This window comes from Peromyscus eremicus, chromosome 8a (assembly GCF_949786415.1).
Source record: "Peromyscus eremicus chromosome 8a, PerEre_H2_v1, whole genome shotgun sequence".
NCBI lineage: Eukaryota > Metazoa > Chordata > Mammalia > Rodentia > Cricetidae > Peromyscus > Peromyscus eremicus.
Window position 1 is genome coordinate 63,579,404 of NC_081423.1, and position 18,316 is coordinate 63,597,719.

Below are 18,316 nucleotides of genomic sequence, written 5' to 3' on the forward strand. Positions count from 1 at the left end.
GCCTCACAGGAAGGGTACTTTTAGCTCCAGCCGAGGCTGAACTGACTCAAAGAAACCAAAGATAAACAAGAGCGTAAATGAGAGAGGCTTTCCTCCTCTCTGTCTCATTGAGCTTCTCCTCAGGAAGTGGTTGGATAGGATGATGCTGACTGTGTCTTTAGAAATGTCCCCCTGGGCCCCGGTGGGGAGAGAGAGGGTCGGGTGGGAGGGAGGGAGGTCTGGACCCCCACACCAGCCCTGGGAGGGTGGTACCCCACTGACTCCTCTGCTCTCTGTGCTTCACCCCCAGTTTGACCCCGGGAGCACCGGCTACATCAGCACGGGAAAATTCCGGAGCCTGCTGGAGAGCCACAGCTCTAAGCTGGACCCCCACAAAAAGGAGGTGCTGCTAGCTCTCGCTGACAGCCACGCCGATGGGCAGATCTGCTACCAGGACTTTGTCAACCTGGTGAGCATTCCGGAAGGGGAGGAGCTTAGGCACCGGAGGTCGTTTGAGGCAGAGGGTTTCTGAACTGACAGCGGTTGAACAGCCACAGCTTCAGCAGGTGACAAGATGCCGCAGTCACTGAGGGAAGCGTCTCTCACCTCTGTGGAGTAAGGCATGGTCTGTTCTGGGGCAGTGTGAGTGACGGCCTGAAGCATGTGTTAGGTCTCCTCAAATCTCATGTTCCAAGGACGCAGGCTCATGGAGGTTTTTATAGTAATAGAACAAAGAGAGTTATAAATCAAGACATTTTAGAAACACACTAAGTAAAAACTTCAGAGAGCCGGGCGGTGGTGGCGCACTCCTTTAATCCCAGCACTCGGGAGGCAGAGCCAGGCGGATCTCTGTGAGTTCGAGGCCAGCCTGGGCTACCAAGTGAGTTCCAGGAAAGGCGCAAAGCTACACAGAGAAACCCTGTCTGGAAAAACCAAAAAAAAAAAAAAAAAAAAAACTTCAGAGAGATGGGTTGAACAAGATGGGAGACTTTCCTATAGGTTTCAGATGCTCACACACACACACACACACACACACACACACACACACAACCACCCAAAAAAATTCAGATGCTGTCTGATGACATTCTTAGCCTTTGGATTGATGGAAGCTAGTGGTCTGCTAAGTTAATAAATTCCAAAAGGGCTAGGTGTGGTGACACATGACTTTAATTCCAGCAGAGACAGAGGCAGACAGATCTCTGTGAGTTTGAGGCCAGCCTGGTCTACAGAGTGAGTTCCAGGTCAGCCAGAGATACACAGTGAGACCCTATCTCAAAACAAAAATGAAAACAAACAAAATAAAATAAAAAATTCCAAAAGGTTTTCATCTGTTATTCATAGTGTAACTGGAGGCCAGAGCTCTGAGAACAGCTGGTGATTGTCCCTATTCGTGGGAGGGGCCATAGTTCCTGAGTCCTGCCCGTTGTCTGTTATCTTTGGTGGAGACGCTCCCCCCTTTCTGGGGATTGATGCTGTTCTCTCAGAGGCTGCTGTGGGTGGTTATGCTGGGCTTCGGGTGGCTTAGACAAGCTGAATTTCCCCACCCCATGGACGGGACATCAGTCGAAGCTACATGGGCTAGCGAGGTGAACACAAGGCGAGATGTCTTTGCTTGTTTCCCCTGTCCATGAGGCCGTCTGATCTCTTCATGCGCCCCACGGAGGAGAAAGAACTCTGTGAAGTCCTCTGTATTCTTAGACACCAAAGGTTTCAGGTAGGGCCAGGGAAGCCTGCGGTCACCCGTCCCATCTTAGCTCTCTGTGCCGTGGCTGCCCAGGCAATAGCAGTGTCTGTGGCCTCTCAGCTGCAGGCTGCCACAGTCTGTGGACTTGTGGGTTTGCAAGGAACTGCTACAGACATTCAGGGGTAGCATCGTATTCCACTGTTCTGGTAGACCCAGGGAGCAGACCCGGAAGCCTGGGCCCACGCCGAGCCGAGACAGCGGTTCACAGACTGGACCACACGAGTGTCATCAGCCTCACCAAGAAGCAGACCATGAGCCTGGCTCAGGCTGGTGCCCGGCCCAGCCCCTATGCCCCAGGTGCCTGCCCAATCTCAAGGCCCAGGCAAGTGTTTCCCTCCTGTCTGGCTCCATTCCAGTGGTGCCCTCTGTGTGAGCTCATGATGAGAAGTGACATGATATTGTCACGTTATTCTGTTCAGACTCTGAGCTGCAGCGCCAGTCACAGGCTGCACTCATGTAAAGAGGGCCACCCCAGAGCCTTCCCTCTCCCTGCCTTGGCTGTCTACTCCATCCCTCTCTTTTCCCATTTGTAAAAATGAATCTCACGGTTCAGACAGGGTTTTCTCAAGGACCAAATATGATAAAGGACCGCATTTGCAAGCTTCTGCTGTCTCTTAATGTTCTTAAAGCTCCCTGCATGATTGCTGTGGCCCTTCCTTTACCAAACCCACGCAGAACAAATCCCCCTCATCTGGAGGGTGGGAATGGCTAGAAGGGTTTCACTGAGGCCGGCCGGCTAGCGGAGGCTGACTCAAAGCCACACGGGGGAACAGTGAGAAACAGGACTCCGGAATGAGAAGACTCTGCAAGGGAGACTCCCACTCCACCACCTCATCTGAAACTGGATCCTTCCAGAAAGAGCCTCAGACTCCTGTGCCCTGCTCTGGCCCCATTCACCTTGCTAGTCCTGACTGGTTCTTATCTCTGGGTCTGACTGGATTAGTACCTGCTGGGCCTGTGGTCTGAGAAGTATGTCAGTCACTACATACCAGTAGCTATGAAGCAGCTGGCCCTTGGGCCAGGAGAGCTGGGTCTTTTGGGCTTCTCCCCTTGGGAATAGTTTACGGTATGATCCTGGAGAGGAAGTCAAGGATGGCAGAAGCTTCCAGAGGCTGGAAGTCCGGCTAACTGCTGGGTGAAGCATGTAGTTGGATGGGGGCCAGGCCCAGACTGCGGAGGGCAGGACCTGGTCTTAGGTGAGACCCTGGCTCACCAAGTATCAAACGTCCAGGAGACATTCAGGTGTCATGGCTTCCGTGACATTGGGTTCAGATTCTGGCAGCTCCTAAGAGCTGGCTGACCAAGACCTGCTTGCACCGTCCCAAGCTGGTGTGTCTGAGGATGCTCACTTCTACTCACCCCTGGCCCTCGCCTGACCATCATCTCCTTCAGGAAAGCCCTTGCTGAGACACACTGGCCTGGATTCTGTGCGTTCCCACAGCTGCCGTCACTCTGAACAGATGGTTTCCTCTCTGTCCTGACCACCACCATCTCCCATGTCTGAGGGACGGAAGGATAAGGAATGAGTGGGTAGGAGGAATGTATAAGTACAGGCCTGGGTTTGAACCTGTGTCTTCTTAGGTACTCTCTGGATCTCAGTTTCCTATTAGGCAGAAGGAGTGTTCAGAGTCCTTTTCTAATGGAGGTGAGCTGTGAGGTCAGAAGTCAACACAGTGGCATTCAGGGACTGCTGCTCAGAGCTCACAGAAGAGGGTTTAGGATGGCTCTAGGGACATTGCAGGCTGAGGTGTGGGTGAGGTGCTCCCCTGAGGCCCCGGCTCTGACCCTCTCCCCCACCCCATTTCCTGTGCAGATGAGCAACAAGCGTTCCAACAGCTTCCGCCAGGCCATCCTTCAGGGCAACCGCAGGCTGAGCAGCAAGGCCCTGCTGGAGGAGAAGGGGCTGAGCCTCTCCCAGCGGCTCATCCGCCACGTGGCCTACGAGACCCTGCCCCGGGAGATTGACCGCAAGTGGTATTACGACAGCTACACCTGCTGCCCTCCGCCCTGGTTCATGATCACCGTCACCCTGCTGGAGGCAAGGACCAGGCTGGAGGCTGGGAGAGGATGTCAGAGGTTCTGAGGGGTGGGGGTGGCCGACCAGCAGATCCAATAGCTGTTGCCCTGTAAGTCAGAGCCTTGTTAGGAAACCCAAGGGTTATTATACCCTGGGCTGCAAAGAGTCCAACATTTGGGTTTTTTATTTATTTATTTATTTATTTATTTTTGTGTGTGTGTGTACGTACATGTGGGGGTGCCCACTGAGGCCAGAAGAACGTGTCAGATCTCTTGGATGTGGAATTACAGGCTGTGACCTGGTGTGGATGCTGGCATCACAGCTCCTGTTCTCTGGAGAGCGGCAAGCGCCCTTAACTGCTGAACCGTCTCTCCAGCCTCTTGTTTTACTTTCTGGTTTTTTGAGACAGCATCTTACTCTATTCCCAGGCTGGCTGGATCTCATATGTAGCCCAGGCTGGCCTCCAACTCCTGCTCCCTTGGCCTTCAGTTCCCAGGCTGGGCTGTGCCAGCTGCCTAGTCTTAAGTGCTATCAATGAGCATCCCCAGGCGAAGATTACTTGAGGCAATTTTTTTGCTGCAGCCAAATCCCCATGTTTCTTCACCCTTTAAAACAGCAGAACACGGGCTGGAGAGATGGCTCAGAGGTTAAGAGCACTGACTGCTCTTCCAGAGGTCCTGAGTTCAATTCCCAGCAACCGCATGGTGGCTCACAACCATCTGTAATGAGATCTGGTGCCCTCTTCTGACCTGCAGACATACATGCAGGCAGAACACTGTATACATAATAAATAAATCTTAAAAAAAAAAAAAAAAAATCAGACTTCTTAAAAAAAAAAAAAAAACAGCAGAACACACCAGGCAATGGTGGCGCACGCCTTTAATCCCAGCACCTGGGAGGCAGAGGCAGGCGGATCTCTGTGAGTTTGAGGCCAGCCTGATCTACAAAGCAAGTTCCAGGACAGGCTCCAAAGCTACAGAGAAACCCTGTCTTGAAAACAAAAAACAAAAAACAAAAAAAGAAAATAAATAAATAAATTAAATAAAATAAAAACCCCTAGCAGAACAATGTGACAAATTCATGGATTGGGGATTTAGCCAGACAAACTCAACAGAGCCAATTTATGTAAATTCCTCCCTGGAAGGCTAGAACAACAGCTGTTAGCCCCTTGGGACTTCATTTCCAGACTGTAATGCAGGAGTCACCAGAGTGTCCCCATGCTGTCACTGGAAGGACACCTCCACAGAGTGAGAGAATGGCTGGGGTGCTTCCTGAATACAGAAGCACACGCAAACCTCTGGGAGGGAGTGTTTGTGAACAAGAAAATGAAGTTTTTAAAGAACATTCTCTCTTTAAGGAGTCGGCCATACATTGCTTAAAAAAAAAAAATCACAGGCTAGTGCGTCTCAAAAACAAATCATTTCGACTAAGAACCATTTCTTTATTTTTTTTTCCACTTTATTATTTATTTGTGTATGTGCATGTGTGTGTGTGAGCTTGTGAGTGAGAAAAAAGCCTCAGATCCCCTGGAGCTGGTAGGCAGTTGTAAACCTCTAATGTGGACGGACACTGGGGATTGAACTGGGGTCCTCTGAAAGAACAGGGCCCTACCCCCAGTTGAGCAGTGGTGGCGCACGCCTTTAATCCCAGCACTCGGGAGGCGGAAGGCAGCAGGATCTCTGAGTTTGAAGCCAGCCGGTCTACAGAGCAAGCTCCAGGACAGCCAGAGCTACAAAAAGAAACCCTGTCTCAATCCTTACCCTACCCCACCCACCCAAAAAAATATTTGTAAGAAACTCTAAAAAACAAAACAAACAAACAAACAAACAAAACAGAAACAAAAATCTACCCTTCTCTGTTCTGCACATAGAGATCTGTTTGTAATTATGCTTTTACCGGAGCACATGTTGCCGTGGTGTTTTTCTTAGATTTCCTTAGATGTGTTCTCCCAGTGCTTACTGGGTGGGACTATTTATTGACGTCTGTTTGGAGACCAACAATAATGAGAAACTTCAGAAGCTCTGCTTGTTACCAGGACAGCTGCATGGCGACAGCCGTGTGTGTGTGTGTGTGTGTGTGTGTGTGTGTGTGTGTGTGTGTGTGTGTGTGTGTGAAACCTAGGCTTCATACATGCTAGACAAGCACTCCACCGCTGGCCTCTATTCCCAGCTGCCCAAGCAGCTTCCTGGAGAACAGCGGGCATGTAGCCTTTGGTAATGTAATCTGTGTCCAGGCATGGTCCATAAAGCCCAGTCCGACCTTAACTGTAGCTTCCTTCCCTGATTGCACGCTGGGCCTTGAGCTGCCCCTTTGTGTTAAACTTGACCATTTACTCTGATTGTCATTTTGTCAATTGAAAATTTTAAATTAGATTTGTTTATTTGTTTCCTTACTTTGTGTGTGAGGAGAGAGCCTGCATGGTGCCCGTGTGTAGGTAAGAGGACAACTGGCAGGAGCCCCTGTTCTCTCCTTCAGCCATCTAGATTCTAGCACTGAGCTTAGGTTGTCAGACGTGTCGGCAAGTGCCTTTACCCACTGGACCCTCTGTTCCCTGTTCGAGACAGGGTTTCTCTGGGAAGCCCTTGCTGTCCTGGACCTCACTCTCTACACCAGGCTGGCCTCAAACTCACAGAGATCCCCCTGCCTCTGCCTCCCAAGGGCTGAAATGAAAGGCGTGCGCCACCACCTGACTGAATTTTTAAAAATTTTTATTAGATGTACTTGCTTTATGTGAATGAGTAATGTCTGTGCACCACATGCATGCAATGTCCACAGAGGTCAGAAGAGGGTGTTAAGAGCCGCGGGAGGGACTGGAGAGATGGCTCAGAGGTTAAGAGCACTGACTGCTCTTCCAGAGGTCCAGAGTTCAATTCCCAGCAACCACATGGTGGCTCACAACCATCTGTAATGAGATCTGGTGCCCTCTTCTGGCCTGTAACCATACATGCTGTATACATAATAAATAAATAAATCTTAAAAAAAAAAAAAAGAGCCGAGGGAGCTGGAGTTACAGATGGGTATAAGCTGTCACGTGGGAGTGAGGGATTGAACCCGAGTCCCTGGTAAGAGCAAGAAGGGCTATCAACTGCAGAGGCATCTCTGCAGCTCCTGGCTTTGTTTAATTTAATTATTTTATTTTTTTGTGAGTGTGTGTGTATCTGAGTGTATACATGTGCTTGCAGCCCATTTTGTTGTTCTTTTAAGAAAGGGTCTCTTTCTTGTTGGGTATAGTGGTATATGCCTTGTGTCCCTGCACTTATGGCAGAGGCAGGCAGATCTCTGAGTTCGAGGCCAGCCTGAGTGAGTTCTAGGATAGCCAGGACTACACAAAAAACCTTGTCTTGAAAAACCAAAATAAATAAATAAGAAATAAAGAAAGGAAGTGAGGGAGGGAGAGAGGGAGGGAGGGAGGGAGGGAGGGAGAGAGAGAGAGGGAGAGAGAGAGAGAGAGAGAGAGAGAGAGAGAGAGAGAGAGAGAGAGAAGAAAAAAGAAAGGGTCTCACTCTTTACTCCAGCTAACCTCAGACTTAGAAATCCTCCTGTCTCTGCCTCTGGAATGCTAGGAACATAGCTGAATGCCGCCACTCTCAGCTGCGATATCACTTTTCAACCTTTGACCACTGTGCCGTCTAATTATTGGTACCCATTTTCAGATAGGGAGACTGAGAACCAGATAATTCGAATAATTTGCCTAAGTTGGTCCAAAGGAGCCAGTGTTTGTGTACAGATTGGCTCAGATTTCAAAACTCTGCAGCTGTATGAATTTGAGCCATCAATATAGAAAAACACAGAAGATACTCGAACAGCTGATTTAACTCTCTTGGAGTCCGAGGCTTCTGTTTTCCATAGAGCTCTAGTAATCGGGGTCTTTGATTCATAAAGGATAGAAGATGGAGGAACGTGGAGCTGCCAGCCAAGTCCAACGCCAGCAACACTTACAGAAACCAAGGCTGGCAGCAAGAGAAGAAAGAAAGCAAATTCAGGCCATGATGTTTGGAAGGGAAAACTCCACCCTCCTGGGTTTCTGCACTGTGGTAGCCCAGCCTGGTACCCAAAACTTATTTCTTCTTCCTTTTTTTTTTTTTTTTTTGAGATAGGATTCCTCTGTGTAACAGTCCTAGCTGTCCTGTCCTGGAACTTGCTTTGTAAACCAGGCTGGCTTCGAACTCAAAGAGATCCACCTGCCTCTGCCTCCTGAGTGTTGGGAATAAAGGCGTGCACTACTACCTCCTGTCCCCCAGACATTCTTAAATGGTTTTACACATGCTCTGATTATAAACACAGGAACACAGCAGTGCATTTTATAGTGAGTTCCCGAGAAACCACCAAAGTAAACATTACTTCTAGGGCCTGAACAAATATACTTAGTCATCTGAAAAGAATGAACATCCATGGTACCTAGTTGAAGATAAGGAGAAACCAGAGACTTTGGGTGCTGTTGATGGAAGTATAAAATGGTGCAGCCACTAGGAAAACCATCTGGCCAGTCTTCAGAAAATGAAGCATAGGGCTGGAGTCAGCTCAGTGGTGAAGAGCACTGGCTGCTCTTCCTTGGATTCCCAGCTCCTACTACATCGTGGCTCACAACCATCTGTAACTCCAGGTCTAAGTACCTGACCCCCTCTTCTGGCCTCCTTGGGAGCCAGGCACACATGTGGTGCACAGATATGATTGCAGACAAAATAAAAATGCACATAGAATAATAACTTGTTTTGTTTTGAGATGGGTTCTCTGTGTAGCCCTGGCTGTCCTGAAACTCATTCTGTAGACCAGGTTGGCTTGGAACTCACAGAGATCTGCCTGCCTCTGCCTCCCGAGTGCTGGGACTAAAGGCGTGCACCACCTCGTCCGACTTCAAATAATGATAACTTTAAAAATTTTAACCTTAAGATTACCGTATGCTGTGGCAATTCCACTTAGAAGTTAAAAGTAGGAGCTACTTGTCTACCTTGTTCATAGAGATATTCACAATAGCAAAAAGATGGCAGCCATCCAAGTTCCCACTGACAGAAGAGTGTGGTGTCAGAGAGGCAGATACATACAATGGAACTGCCTAGTTCTGCTCAGCACATGGTAGGCTGTGCCTGTGATTCTAGCCCTTGGGATGCTGAGGCAGGAGGATTGTGAGTTAGCAAGCAGTTTGGGCTGTATAGTGATTCTAGGCTAACCTTGGCTACCTAGCAAGGCCTTGTATCATAAAAAGAAAAGGGAAAAAAAAAAAAAAAGGAAACTGACATGTGACATAATGCAGGTCATCCTTGAGAGGGTACACTTTAAGCCAGTCAGAGGGGAAAAAAAGAAAAGAAAAGAAAAGCCAGTCATCTGGGCAGTGATGGCTCACGCCTTTAATCCCAGCAACACTACAGAGTGAGTTCCAGGACAGGCACCAAAACCACACAGAGAAACCCTGTCTCAAAAAACTAAATAAATAAATAGATAAATAAAATAAGCCTGTCACGGAAGGAGGAGTACTGTGCGGGGCCTCTACACACTCTGTGGTCTCAGCTGCATGAAGCACCGGGATAGACAGGCATGCTGGAGGCGGGCCCCAGAGGTGGTGGTTGTGTGTGGGGGGGACTGCAGGGAGAAGCAGCAACTGCAGGGAAGGGCAGCACTTGTTCGTGGGTACAGGGTTTCAGTTTTGCACAATGAGAGGACTTTGGTGGAGAGGCAAGAGAGAGGGTAGCGCAAGAACGTATTTGGTGCCATTCGCCTGTGTGCTGAAACCTGCCTGAGATGCTCAACGTAGGCTGGCAAGATGGCGCAGCTGTGAAGGCATTCGCTGCCAGTCCTGGCGCTCTCTGAGTTCCGTCCCTGAAACGCACCTGGTAGAAGGAAACATCAAATCCTGCAAGTTGTTCTCTGATGTCTACAGATGTGCTGTGGCACACGTGTGTGGATATACACCACACACACACACACACACACACACACACACACACACACCCTTACACTTACACTGAATAAACAAAGTATAAAAACTTCAGCCAGGCAGTGGTGGCGCACGCCTTTAATCCCAGCACATGGGAGGCAGAGGCAGGTGGATCTCTGTGAGTTCGAGGCCAGCCTGGTCTACAGAGTGAGTTCCAGGATAGCCAGAGCTACATAAAGAAACCCTGTCTCAACCAAAAACAACAACAACAATAAAAATTTACAGTTGCTAAATTTTACATCTGTTCTACCACAATGTTTTCCTTTTTTTTTTTTTTTTTTTTTTTAAGAAATCAACCTATATGAAATGGGAGAGTGAGGTTTTACTAGAATAAGGGTTTAAAATTATGCCCATCAAGGAGGCATAGACAAATAGATCAAATGACCCCATTACACGCAAGTATCAGACAGACGTGGAGTGAGAGATGTTTTCTAATAAGTGGGTGCTGGCTATGGGCACCTGTCATTCAGGTGGGATGGCAGTCTCCTGTCATGTCCCCAGTGCCCGTCAGGAATACCATCCTGGGCCATCTTGTGCCTAGTAACTGGCCTCTCCACTCTGCTTCGTCTAGGTTGCCCTGTTCCTGTACAACGGGGTCCTCCTGGATCAGTTTGTGCTGCAGGTGACGCACCCTCGCTACCTGAAGAACTCTCTGGTTTACCACCCGCAGCTCCGTGCACAGGCTTGGCGCTATGTGACATACATCTTCATGCATGCAGGGTGAGTTTGTCTCGCTACGGTCCCTGCAGGAGAGTGAGTGAGTGGCCTGCCTACCTGGGGTGAAATTATTACATTTATATATATGAACATTTTTTTTGGGGGGGGGTTCGAGACAGGGTTTCTCTGTAGCTTTGGAGCCTGTCCTGGACTAGCTCTGTAGACCAGGCTGGCCTCAAACCCACAGAGATCCACCTGCCTCTGCCTCCCAAGTGCTGGGATTACAGGCGTGTGCCACCACTGCCCAGCTAAACATTTTATATATACATTTACATATGCATTTTTTTTTTTTAAGGATTTATTTATTTTATTTTTCTAGATTTATTTATTTATTATGTATACAGTGCTGTGTCTGCATGGCCAGAAGAGGGCATCAGATCTCATTACAGATGGTTGTGAGCCACCATGTGGTTGCTGGGAATTGAACTCAGAACCTCTGGAAGAGCAGCCAGTGCTCTTAACCTCTGAGCCATCTCTCCAGCCCCTACATATGCATATTTTAAAACTAATTTTTTTTTACAGTGTTGAGGATTGGACTTAGGGTCTCTGGATAGGCAAGTGCCCTAAAACTGAGCCCCAAACTCTGGAATTAAGTTTTCCGTTTATTTTTATTGACTTGGATGCAGATCTGAGATAGCTTCTTGAAACCCAACCCATACCAAACACACTGCTGTTTTACAGTTTGTGGGAAGGAGAAACAGAGAGGGTAGGATGCTGAGAGCCAGCAATGGCGTTGGCCCACACATTTAACAGTATGGTTCTATGCACTTCCCAGAGGTAGGTTGAAATGTTCTGTTTCCCAGTGGCCAAAGAAAGCACAAAGGGTCATGTGACCAACCTGCCACCAGAGTTGTTCTTAATTTGTGTGTGTGGTTGCTCCCACAAGCCAAGTAAAGAACTGAATTATTGCAACTACTTATTTCCCATCACAGTCTGTTCCAGGGCAAGAAAGCCTGGGGTCCTTCTCCCAGCCCTGAGAAGTTTGGAGTGAGTAGAGTGGGTGGACCCCTTCTCACACCAGGCAGGAGAACTTTTCTCTATAAGACGTTAAGAGAAAATGTTGCATTGCTAAGTTACAATATTTCAAGATGTTTTGAGACTATCTTTGATTTTTGGCTCCGTAGTGCTTGTAGGTATGGTGAAAGACCAGGGTGATCCCAGAACTGGTGAATGGTGCAGGTCAAGCTGATCAGACACCTAGGCTGCAACTTTAAGCCACTCACTGCCACTCTCTGAACCTTGGCATCGTCCATGTTAGCTCCTGAGGCTGCTAGGTCCTGGGCATGGCTAGTCCCTGTCACTGCTGCAGATGCAGACTGTACCTGTTACCACCAGGTCCCTTATGTGTATTCTTTTTTTTTTTTTTTTTTTTTGATGTATTTATTTATTATGTATACAGTGTTCCGTCTGCATGTATGCCTGCAGCCCAGAAGAGGGCACCAGATCTCATTATAGATGGTTGTGAGCCATCATGTGGTTGCTGGGAATTGAACTCAGGACCTTTGGAAGAGCAACCAGCAGCCAGTGCTCTTAACCTCTGAGCCACCTCTCCAGCCCCCCTTATGTGTATTCTATCCCAGCTAGAAGGAATCTTTTTCCATGGCAATCATCCCCTCCCCAGCCCAGGAGCTGCTCAAAGGCAAAGCCGGTGCCGCCTTGCACCCTCCTGGCTCCCCAGTCTCTTGGCACACAGCATTTGTCAGGTGAGTTAATGAGTGTGTCTGTCACAGGGTCGAACACCTAGGACTCAATGTGGTGCTGCAGCTGCTGGTAGGGGTGCCCCTGGAGATGGTGCATGGAGCCACCCGAATTGGGCTTGTCTACGTGGCCGGCGTTGTGGCAGGTAGGCTGGTGGGCCCCCGCGGTACTCCGCCCCAGGGAAGGTCAGAGGAGATCCCGTGGGTGGTATGAGCCCAGGCTTCCTGGGTATCTCCAAGGTTCCTGACTCCGGATTGTCCTCCAGGCAAATTTCCTGCAGACACCCAGACAGGGAGGTGTGTTCTGGTAGCGGGCCAGAGCACATGATTTGAAACAGGACTCTTTTGACAGAATTCCTGTTGCAGAACTGCTGTGCTCTAGCTGTGGAAGCCTGGGGAAATTCCTTGGTCCTTTTGGTCCCCTCAAGCTTGTAGACAGAGCTACTGAGAGCTGCCCGCTGTCGTGTGGAGGCCACACATGTGACAACAGGTTCCTTCTACTGTGCAAGGTGCAGAGGGACACCTATGGTATGGATGAAGCCAGGCAGCTCTTTGGTCAAGGCCTGTCTGCACCCATAGGGAGCTTTTTCTTCTACCCAGAGCAGCCATGGATCCCTTGATTGACCCTATGAGGACAGGACAGTCTGGCCTAGGAGGTAGTGGATCCTCCTGTTGGGAGAAGTCTGTGTGCCTGGTGGGGAGGTGGAACGCGTGAGTTGAGCAGCAGGGCGGTTTCTCCAGGGAAGGTAACTGCAGCCCAGCCTCTGAGCGTCAGACCTCCCTCGTGATGCCTCCGACTTTCCTGCTGCGCTTCTTAGCTTGACAGTGGGGGGGGGGGGGGGGGGGGGCCCGCAAGGGAGCTCTGTGTGTGTGTGTGTGTTTAAGATCTTAATCCTTTCTGAATGGCATTAAAGTTGTCATCAAGAGCTGGGCAGCCTTGACCTTGTAAACAACAGGCAGGCAGCGATGGAAGTAACCAGAGCAGGAAGAATCCCACTCTACCTCCAGCGGGCTCACCTGCTAGTCCTGCTAGTGTGTAGACCCTGGTGCTGGGGGAGACCCTCCCTCCCAGCATTGTCTCTGGCACGTCTCTGTGCACCCAGATCCTTGCCCCTTAGACCCTTACCAGCCTTTCCCTGAATCCAGCACCAGCTGTGTCCTTAACAGAGGTCTAGTGAGCGCCTCCAGGTTCCAGACTCTCTCAGCCACCCACACACCTTCCAGTCATGTGTCACCTGGGGATTTATGGATGTACGTTCCCCACCTAGATTCCCCAGAGTCCCAGATGTTAAGTGACAAGGAACGGGAAGGCACTTGTAACACTTGCAGTTAGTCAATTAGACCTGGGCGGGGGGGGGGGGGGGGGGGGGGGGGGGGGGGGGGGGGGCCAATAACTCGGAAGACAGCAGTGAGCAGTGAGATTCCAAATGACTCAGCCCTCACCCAGAACGGATGACACAGTGGAGAGACGACACGAGCCTCCCTCCCCAGTGATGTCAGTGCCCTGTGGGAGGGTGCAGACAGAAGTCAGGCACGTCACCAACATATGAGGCTGTGAGGCTGCCACGCGGAGCCAAGGGCACACGGCTCTCTGCCTGAGCCATCGAGTCAGGCCGGAGGGCTTTCTGGTCACTACGAATCGTGTCATTGACCTCCACAATTGAGTGGGTTGATCTCCCTACACTGCTGTCCCTCTGGATCCCCAGAAGGGATCCCTTACAGACAGTTAGACCTTGGCTAGAGAGCTAGTCCTTAGCCATGACCAGCGTGTGTGGCGTCCTCGCCACCAAGCCACATGGCCAGTAGCTACACTTCTGTACCCGGTGGATACAGAGCCTGAGGCTCACATTCCTGTAATGCCAGTGCTTCGGAGAGGAACAGAAGTCCCAGGCCAGCTTGGGCTACACTGTGAGAGAGCAACAGTAAAACAAAAACCAGAAGCCAGGGTTTAGAGGAACAAGTGATTTGCCCAAGAAGATTCAGCTTGTAAGAGAGGGGTTCCCACACAGATTCTGTGACCCAAAAGATTGCCCGGGAAACACATGAGAATCAAAAGGCAGGCCTTTGCAGAAAAATGTGTCAGAAACCAAGGGAGGCCTTGATCAGTATCTGGCCCTGCTTTAATCCCTGCCCAGCGAAGGTATTCCCAACCCAAGGCCATCCTGTTTTATCGAGTGATGGCTAACTACCAGAGCACGTATATAGAGTTCAGGCTTGGAGTAGCAGCCTTGTGTGTCATCACCGATACACATCATCATTTTATAAGGTCCGTAAGGTATCCACTGTCACTCCCATTGTACAGACCATTCAGAAAGGTGAAATCAACTCTTCTAAGTAATCACATTAGAGTAGAGCCCTGTGCACTGAACCAGCTCCTGGGACCAACACTGAATATGAACAGTGACATCACTAGCAACCTTTTAAAGCCACAGTCTTAGCAGGACGTGTGGTCACAGGTCTGTAATCTCAACACTTGGGAGGTAGAGGCAGGAGGACCAGGAGTTCAAGGTCATCCTTGGCTATATAGTGACTGTGAGATCCCCCTGAGCTATGTGAAATACCATATCAAATACAAACAAACAAACACAGCACCTAAGTGTATCAGCACCGTTTTATTACAGAGTTTGTAGAAACCGGTATGCATCCCTAGAGCTCAGCATCTGTTAGGTAATAAATATTTGTAGGGTAGATGAAAGACTACATGAATAAATAAAGAAACATTGCTTAGAGGGAAATGTTCTGCCAGTGTTAATTTGAGTTTTTCATAATGGCCAAGGGAGATGTTGGAGAACACCTGCCTTCAAAATTCTCAGGCTAAAACCACCACAGCTGCGCCTCAGTGGCGAGGCCACCCCTTCACCTGCACAATGGCATGGACCCAGAATATGTTTTGAGAACCATCCTCCCCCTTGGTCTGTGCTGTGCAGAAGTGTGGCCTCCCAGCTTGCCATTGTCTTCCTGGCTTCTGTCCTTACCACCTTCACGAGATTTGTCCAGGACTTTATGGACCTGTCCGCCATGAGTTTTGTAACAGGTTATGAAGGAATCTTGCCTGGTCTACAGTCTCCCTTGATGGCTTTTACTACTCTGTATGCATAGATCCTATGTCCTTTGGTCCCAGCCAGTCTCTCCAGGCCCCAGCTGATGCGTGGACCTTAGGAAAGTCTTGGAAGGTAATAAGGTTATAAAATGAGGTGCATGCTTGTTATCCCAGCACGCAGGAGGCAGAGTGGGAGAATCTCAGCAAGTTTGAGGTTAACCTGGCCTACATAAGACCTGTTTTTACGGGCTGGAGAGATGGCTCAGAAGTTAAGAACACTGGCTGCTTTTCCAAAGGACCCGGGTTTAATTCCCAGCACCCACATGGCAGTTCACAACTATCTGTAACTCAGGTTCCAGGGGATCTGACACCCTCACACAGACCTACTGTAGGCAAATATCAATGCTCATAAAATAAAAAAAAAAAATTTTTGCCGGGCTGTGGTGGTGCATGCCTTTTAATCCTAGCACTTGGGAGGCAGAGGCAGGTGAATCTCTGTGAGTTCGAGGCCAGCCTGGTCTACCAAGCGAGTTCCAGGAAAGGCGCAAAGCTGCACAGAAAAACTCTGTCTCGAAAAACAAAAACAAAAACAAAAAACAAAAACAAAAAAAAAAATTTAAAAAGACCTGTCTTTAAAAGATACTTATATTTCAATCCAATAATCGAAGCCTCAGTCCCCTCTCTTCAGTCAAACCTGGGGTCATTGAATTCCTGGTCTGGGAAGAACTGTGGAGCCCCCTCCTGTGGGAGACAGATTTGCTCCCCAGGCTCCACCCCACATGGCCAGAGGATTCCCCACTCCGCTTAGTGAATTAGGGAGCCCAGGGAAAAGGGGTTTCACTGCTCAGAATGTTGGAAGCTTTAGACTTCCTTGTCTCATATATGTGAATACGGAAGCCAAAAGAATTTAGGAGCAATGCCTAAGGTCGTACAACTGGTCAGTCACATTCCCCCCTTCCACACTCCTGCCAGGGTTCCTGGCTGGCCCCTGGCCCGAGGGTCAAGACTCTAAATACAGGGAGAGTGAGGCCCTTCTGTCCCCCGGAGGCTGCCCTGATGCATCTCTGGCGCTCGTGGTGTGCTCTGGAGCCCAGAGAAGGGGCCAAGTTGCATTGGTCTGTCGGAGAGAGGAAAGGGACCAGCTGGGTGAGGCCTGGGCTCCCTGGCTGCAAACAGTAATTAATGAGGAGCTGGCTGGGGCAGCTGGCCCTGCGGCACTCTCCTGCAATGCAGCCCCCACACGGCGGCCAGGAGAGCGTGGGAATCTTTTGTCATGCAGATCCTGCTGCCTGTTTGCTACCCTGGGGTCTCCCACCCCCACCCACTGCTTTGGGATATTTATGGCCGAACCCTGTGGGCAGGCCAATAAAGGGAGAAAGTTATCTGACGGTAGCTAGACACCAATTAAAGCTGAAAAAGAGACTTGACCGAGGTAAAGGAAGATTTCCAGTTGCCATGGACTGGGAGAAGGACTTGGGAGTCCTCTCAGGTCATGATAGCTTGGGGTTTGTCTGTTTAAGTTTTTCTGAGACATCACATGGCAACAATGGGTCATAGGGACCTGGAGAGGGAATGCCAAGAGGCAGGTAGTCAACAGTGCTCCCACGGGGACCTCTCTGTCTCCATCCAGACGGTCTCCCTCCTAAGTTGTGGGCCCCCACCTTTGCAGAACTTGCAGATTTGGGCTCTCAGCCTCTTCCTCCTCTCTCCAGCCTCCTCTCTCGAGCAGCTAATTGACTCCTGAGCCCGCAGGCGTTTTCCAACCGAGGTTTCTGCTTGCTCACCCAGGCCAGCCGCTCCTCACCCTCTGTGCCCTGGGCTCTACCTCCTGGTTATTTTTAGTTTCCCGTGTCCTTCCCTGGAAGCCAAAGCATTGATCACACTTAAATGCGACCAGAACAATAAATTTCCCATCTCCTCTCTGCCCAGCTTCCCTCCTAGGACCAAAGTTTGTCATCCCACACACCATCAGCCACAGAACTGCCCTCTCTCTCCCCGGAGTGTGATGTCATCACTTTCTGGACTTTTCAAGGACATCCTCCCTCCAGAGAGGCCCCACTTGGGAGATCCCGTGGGCCTTTTGTGCTTTCGCTTGGCTGGCAGGAGGTGGGAGGTGATGCTGAGCAGGTTTATAGATTCAGCTGAGGAAAGAGAAGTGGAAGGAGGCAGAGGCCACCTCGGAACTAACGTGGGAAGTGGCTGCCACTGAGGCCAAGAGCACGGGTTTTGATCAGCGCGGTTTTCAGGCTGGGGAACTGCTCTGTGACAGAGTGATGGCTAGCTTCTGTAAGGCCCTGGGGGGGGTGGAGGGAGAGCAGAGCAGGATTCAAATCCTGGTTCCGGTGCTGGGATGAGAACCTTCCCTTGTGTCTGTGGTGAGTGTGTTAGCACCGGCCTCCAAGCTTGGCCTTCAGGGTGGAAATGAGCCTGGAGGATAGGAGGGAGAAATGTTTGTACACTGCCTACCCCGAGTGGAACACCTTCCACCCTGTGGCGGCTTCTTGTCACCACCAGATGATGCTGACGGCAGATGACCTGGCTTGGAATTGGTCCCACTTGGGGCCAGTCAGACTTTTCCTTTGAATCTTGGTTCCCCATCAGTAAAATGAGAAAGCTGAACCCCGGGGGCCATTCCTCCATACACAGATCTTCTGGACGGTCCGGAAGAAGCCACGAGGCAGCGTGGCTTCAAACGGGAAGGATGGAGCCTCTTGCCGTGGAGTAGCTCTGCTCTGGTGGCGGACAGCAAGGGCCAGGGCTGGGCTGCACAGTGGCTCCAACCTTCTTGATGGTTTCCGCTCTCTCTGCCAGGCTCCTTGGCTGTGTCTGTGGCTGACATGACTGCACCTGTTGTGGGCTCTTCCGGAGGGGTGTATGCGCTCGTCTCTGCCCACCTGGCCAACATTGTCATGGTGAGCAGCCCCTGTTCCCTGTGGATCTGCCCTGTCTCTCCTCTGTCATCACTGGGCTCGGACGTTAATTCCCCCATAGTTCTCTCAGTCTGGATGGAGCATGGTTCATACCTGCATCTTTCTCTGCAGACCCATTTCAGTGGGATCCTTCCCAGATGAGTTCATATTTTCTCCAGCCATGCTTGGCCTGCAAGTGTGCCTGTTGCCCTACCCCATGACCAAAAGCAATAGGGGAGAAAAGAGTTTGTTTGGCTTACACTTCCACATCACTGTTCCTC

At 50.1% G+C, this 18,316-nt stretch overlaps 1 protein-coding gene across 1 annotated transcript in view; it reads left to right on the forward strand.

Moving 5' to 3' along the window:
• Nucleotides 1–292: 292 nt before the first annotated feature.
• The window catches only part of Rhbdl3 (rhomboid like 3), a 20,845-nt gene continuing 2,821 nt past the window's right edge, over nucleotides 293–18,316 (forward strand). The window contains exons 1-5 of the mRNA XM_059270678.1: nucleotides 293–448; nucleotides 3,537–3,761; nucleotides 10,244–10,392; nucleotides 12,120–12,232; nucleotides 17,938–18,058. Coding sequence (XP_059126661.1) covers nucleotides 3,537–3,761; nucleotides 10,244–10,392; nucleotides 12,120–12,232; nucleotides 17,938–18,058 — 608 coding nt within the window. The 5' untranslated portion in view covers nucleotides 293–448. The remainder of the gene's footprint in view (nucleotides 449–3,536; nucleotides 3,762–10,243; nucleotides 10,393–12,119; nucleotides 12,233–17,937; nucleotides 18,059–18,316) is intronic.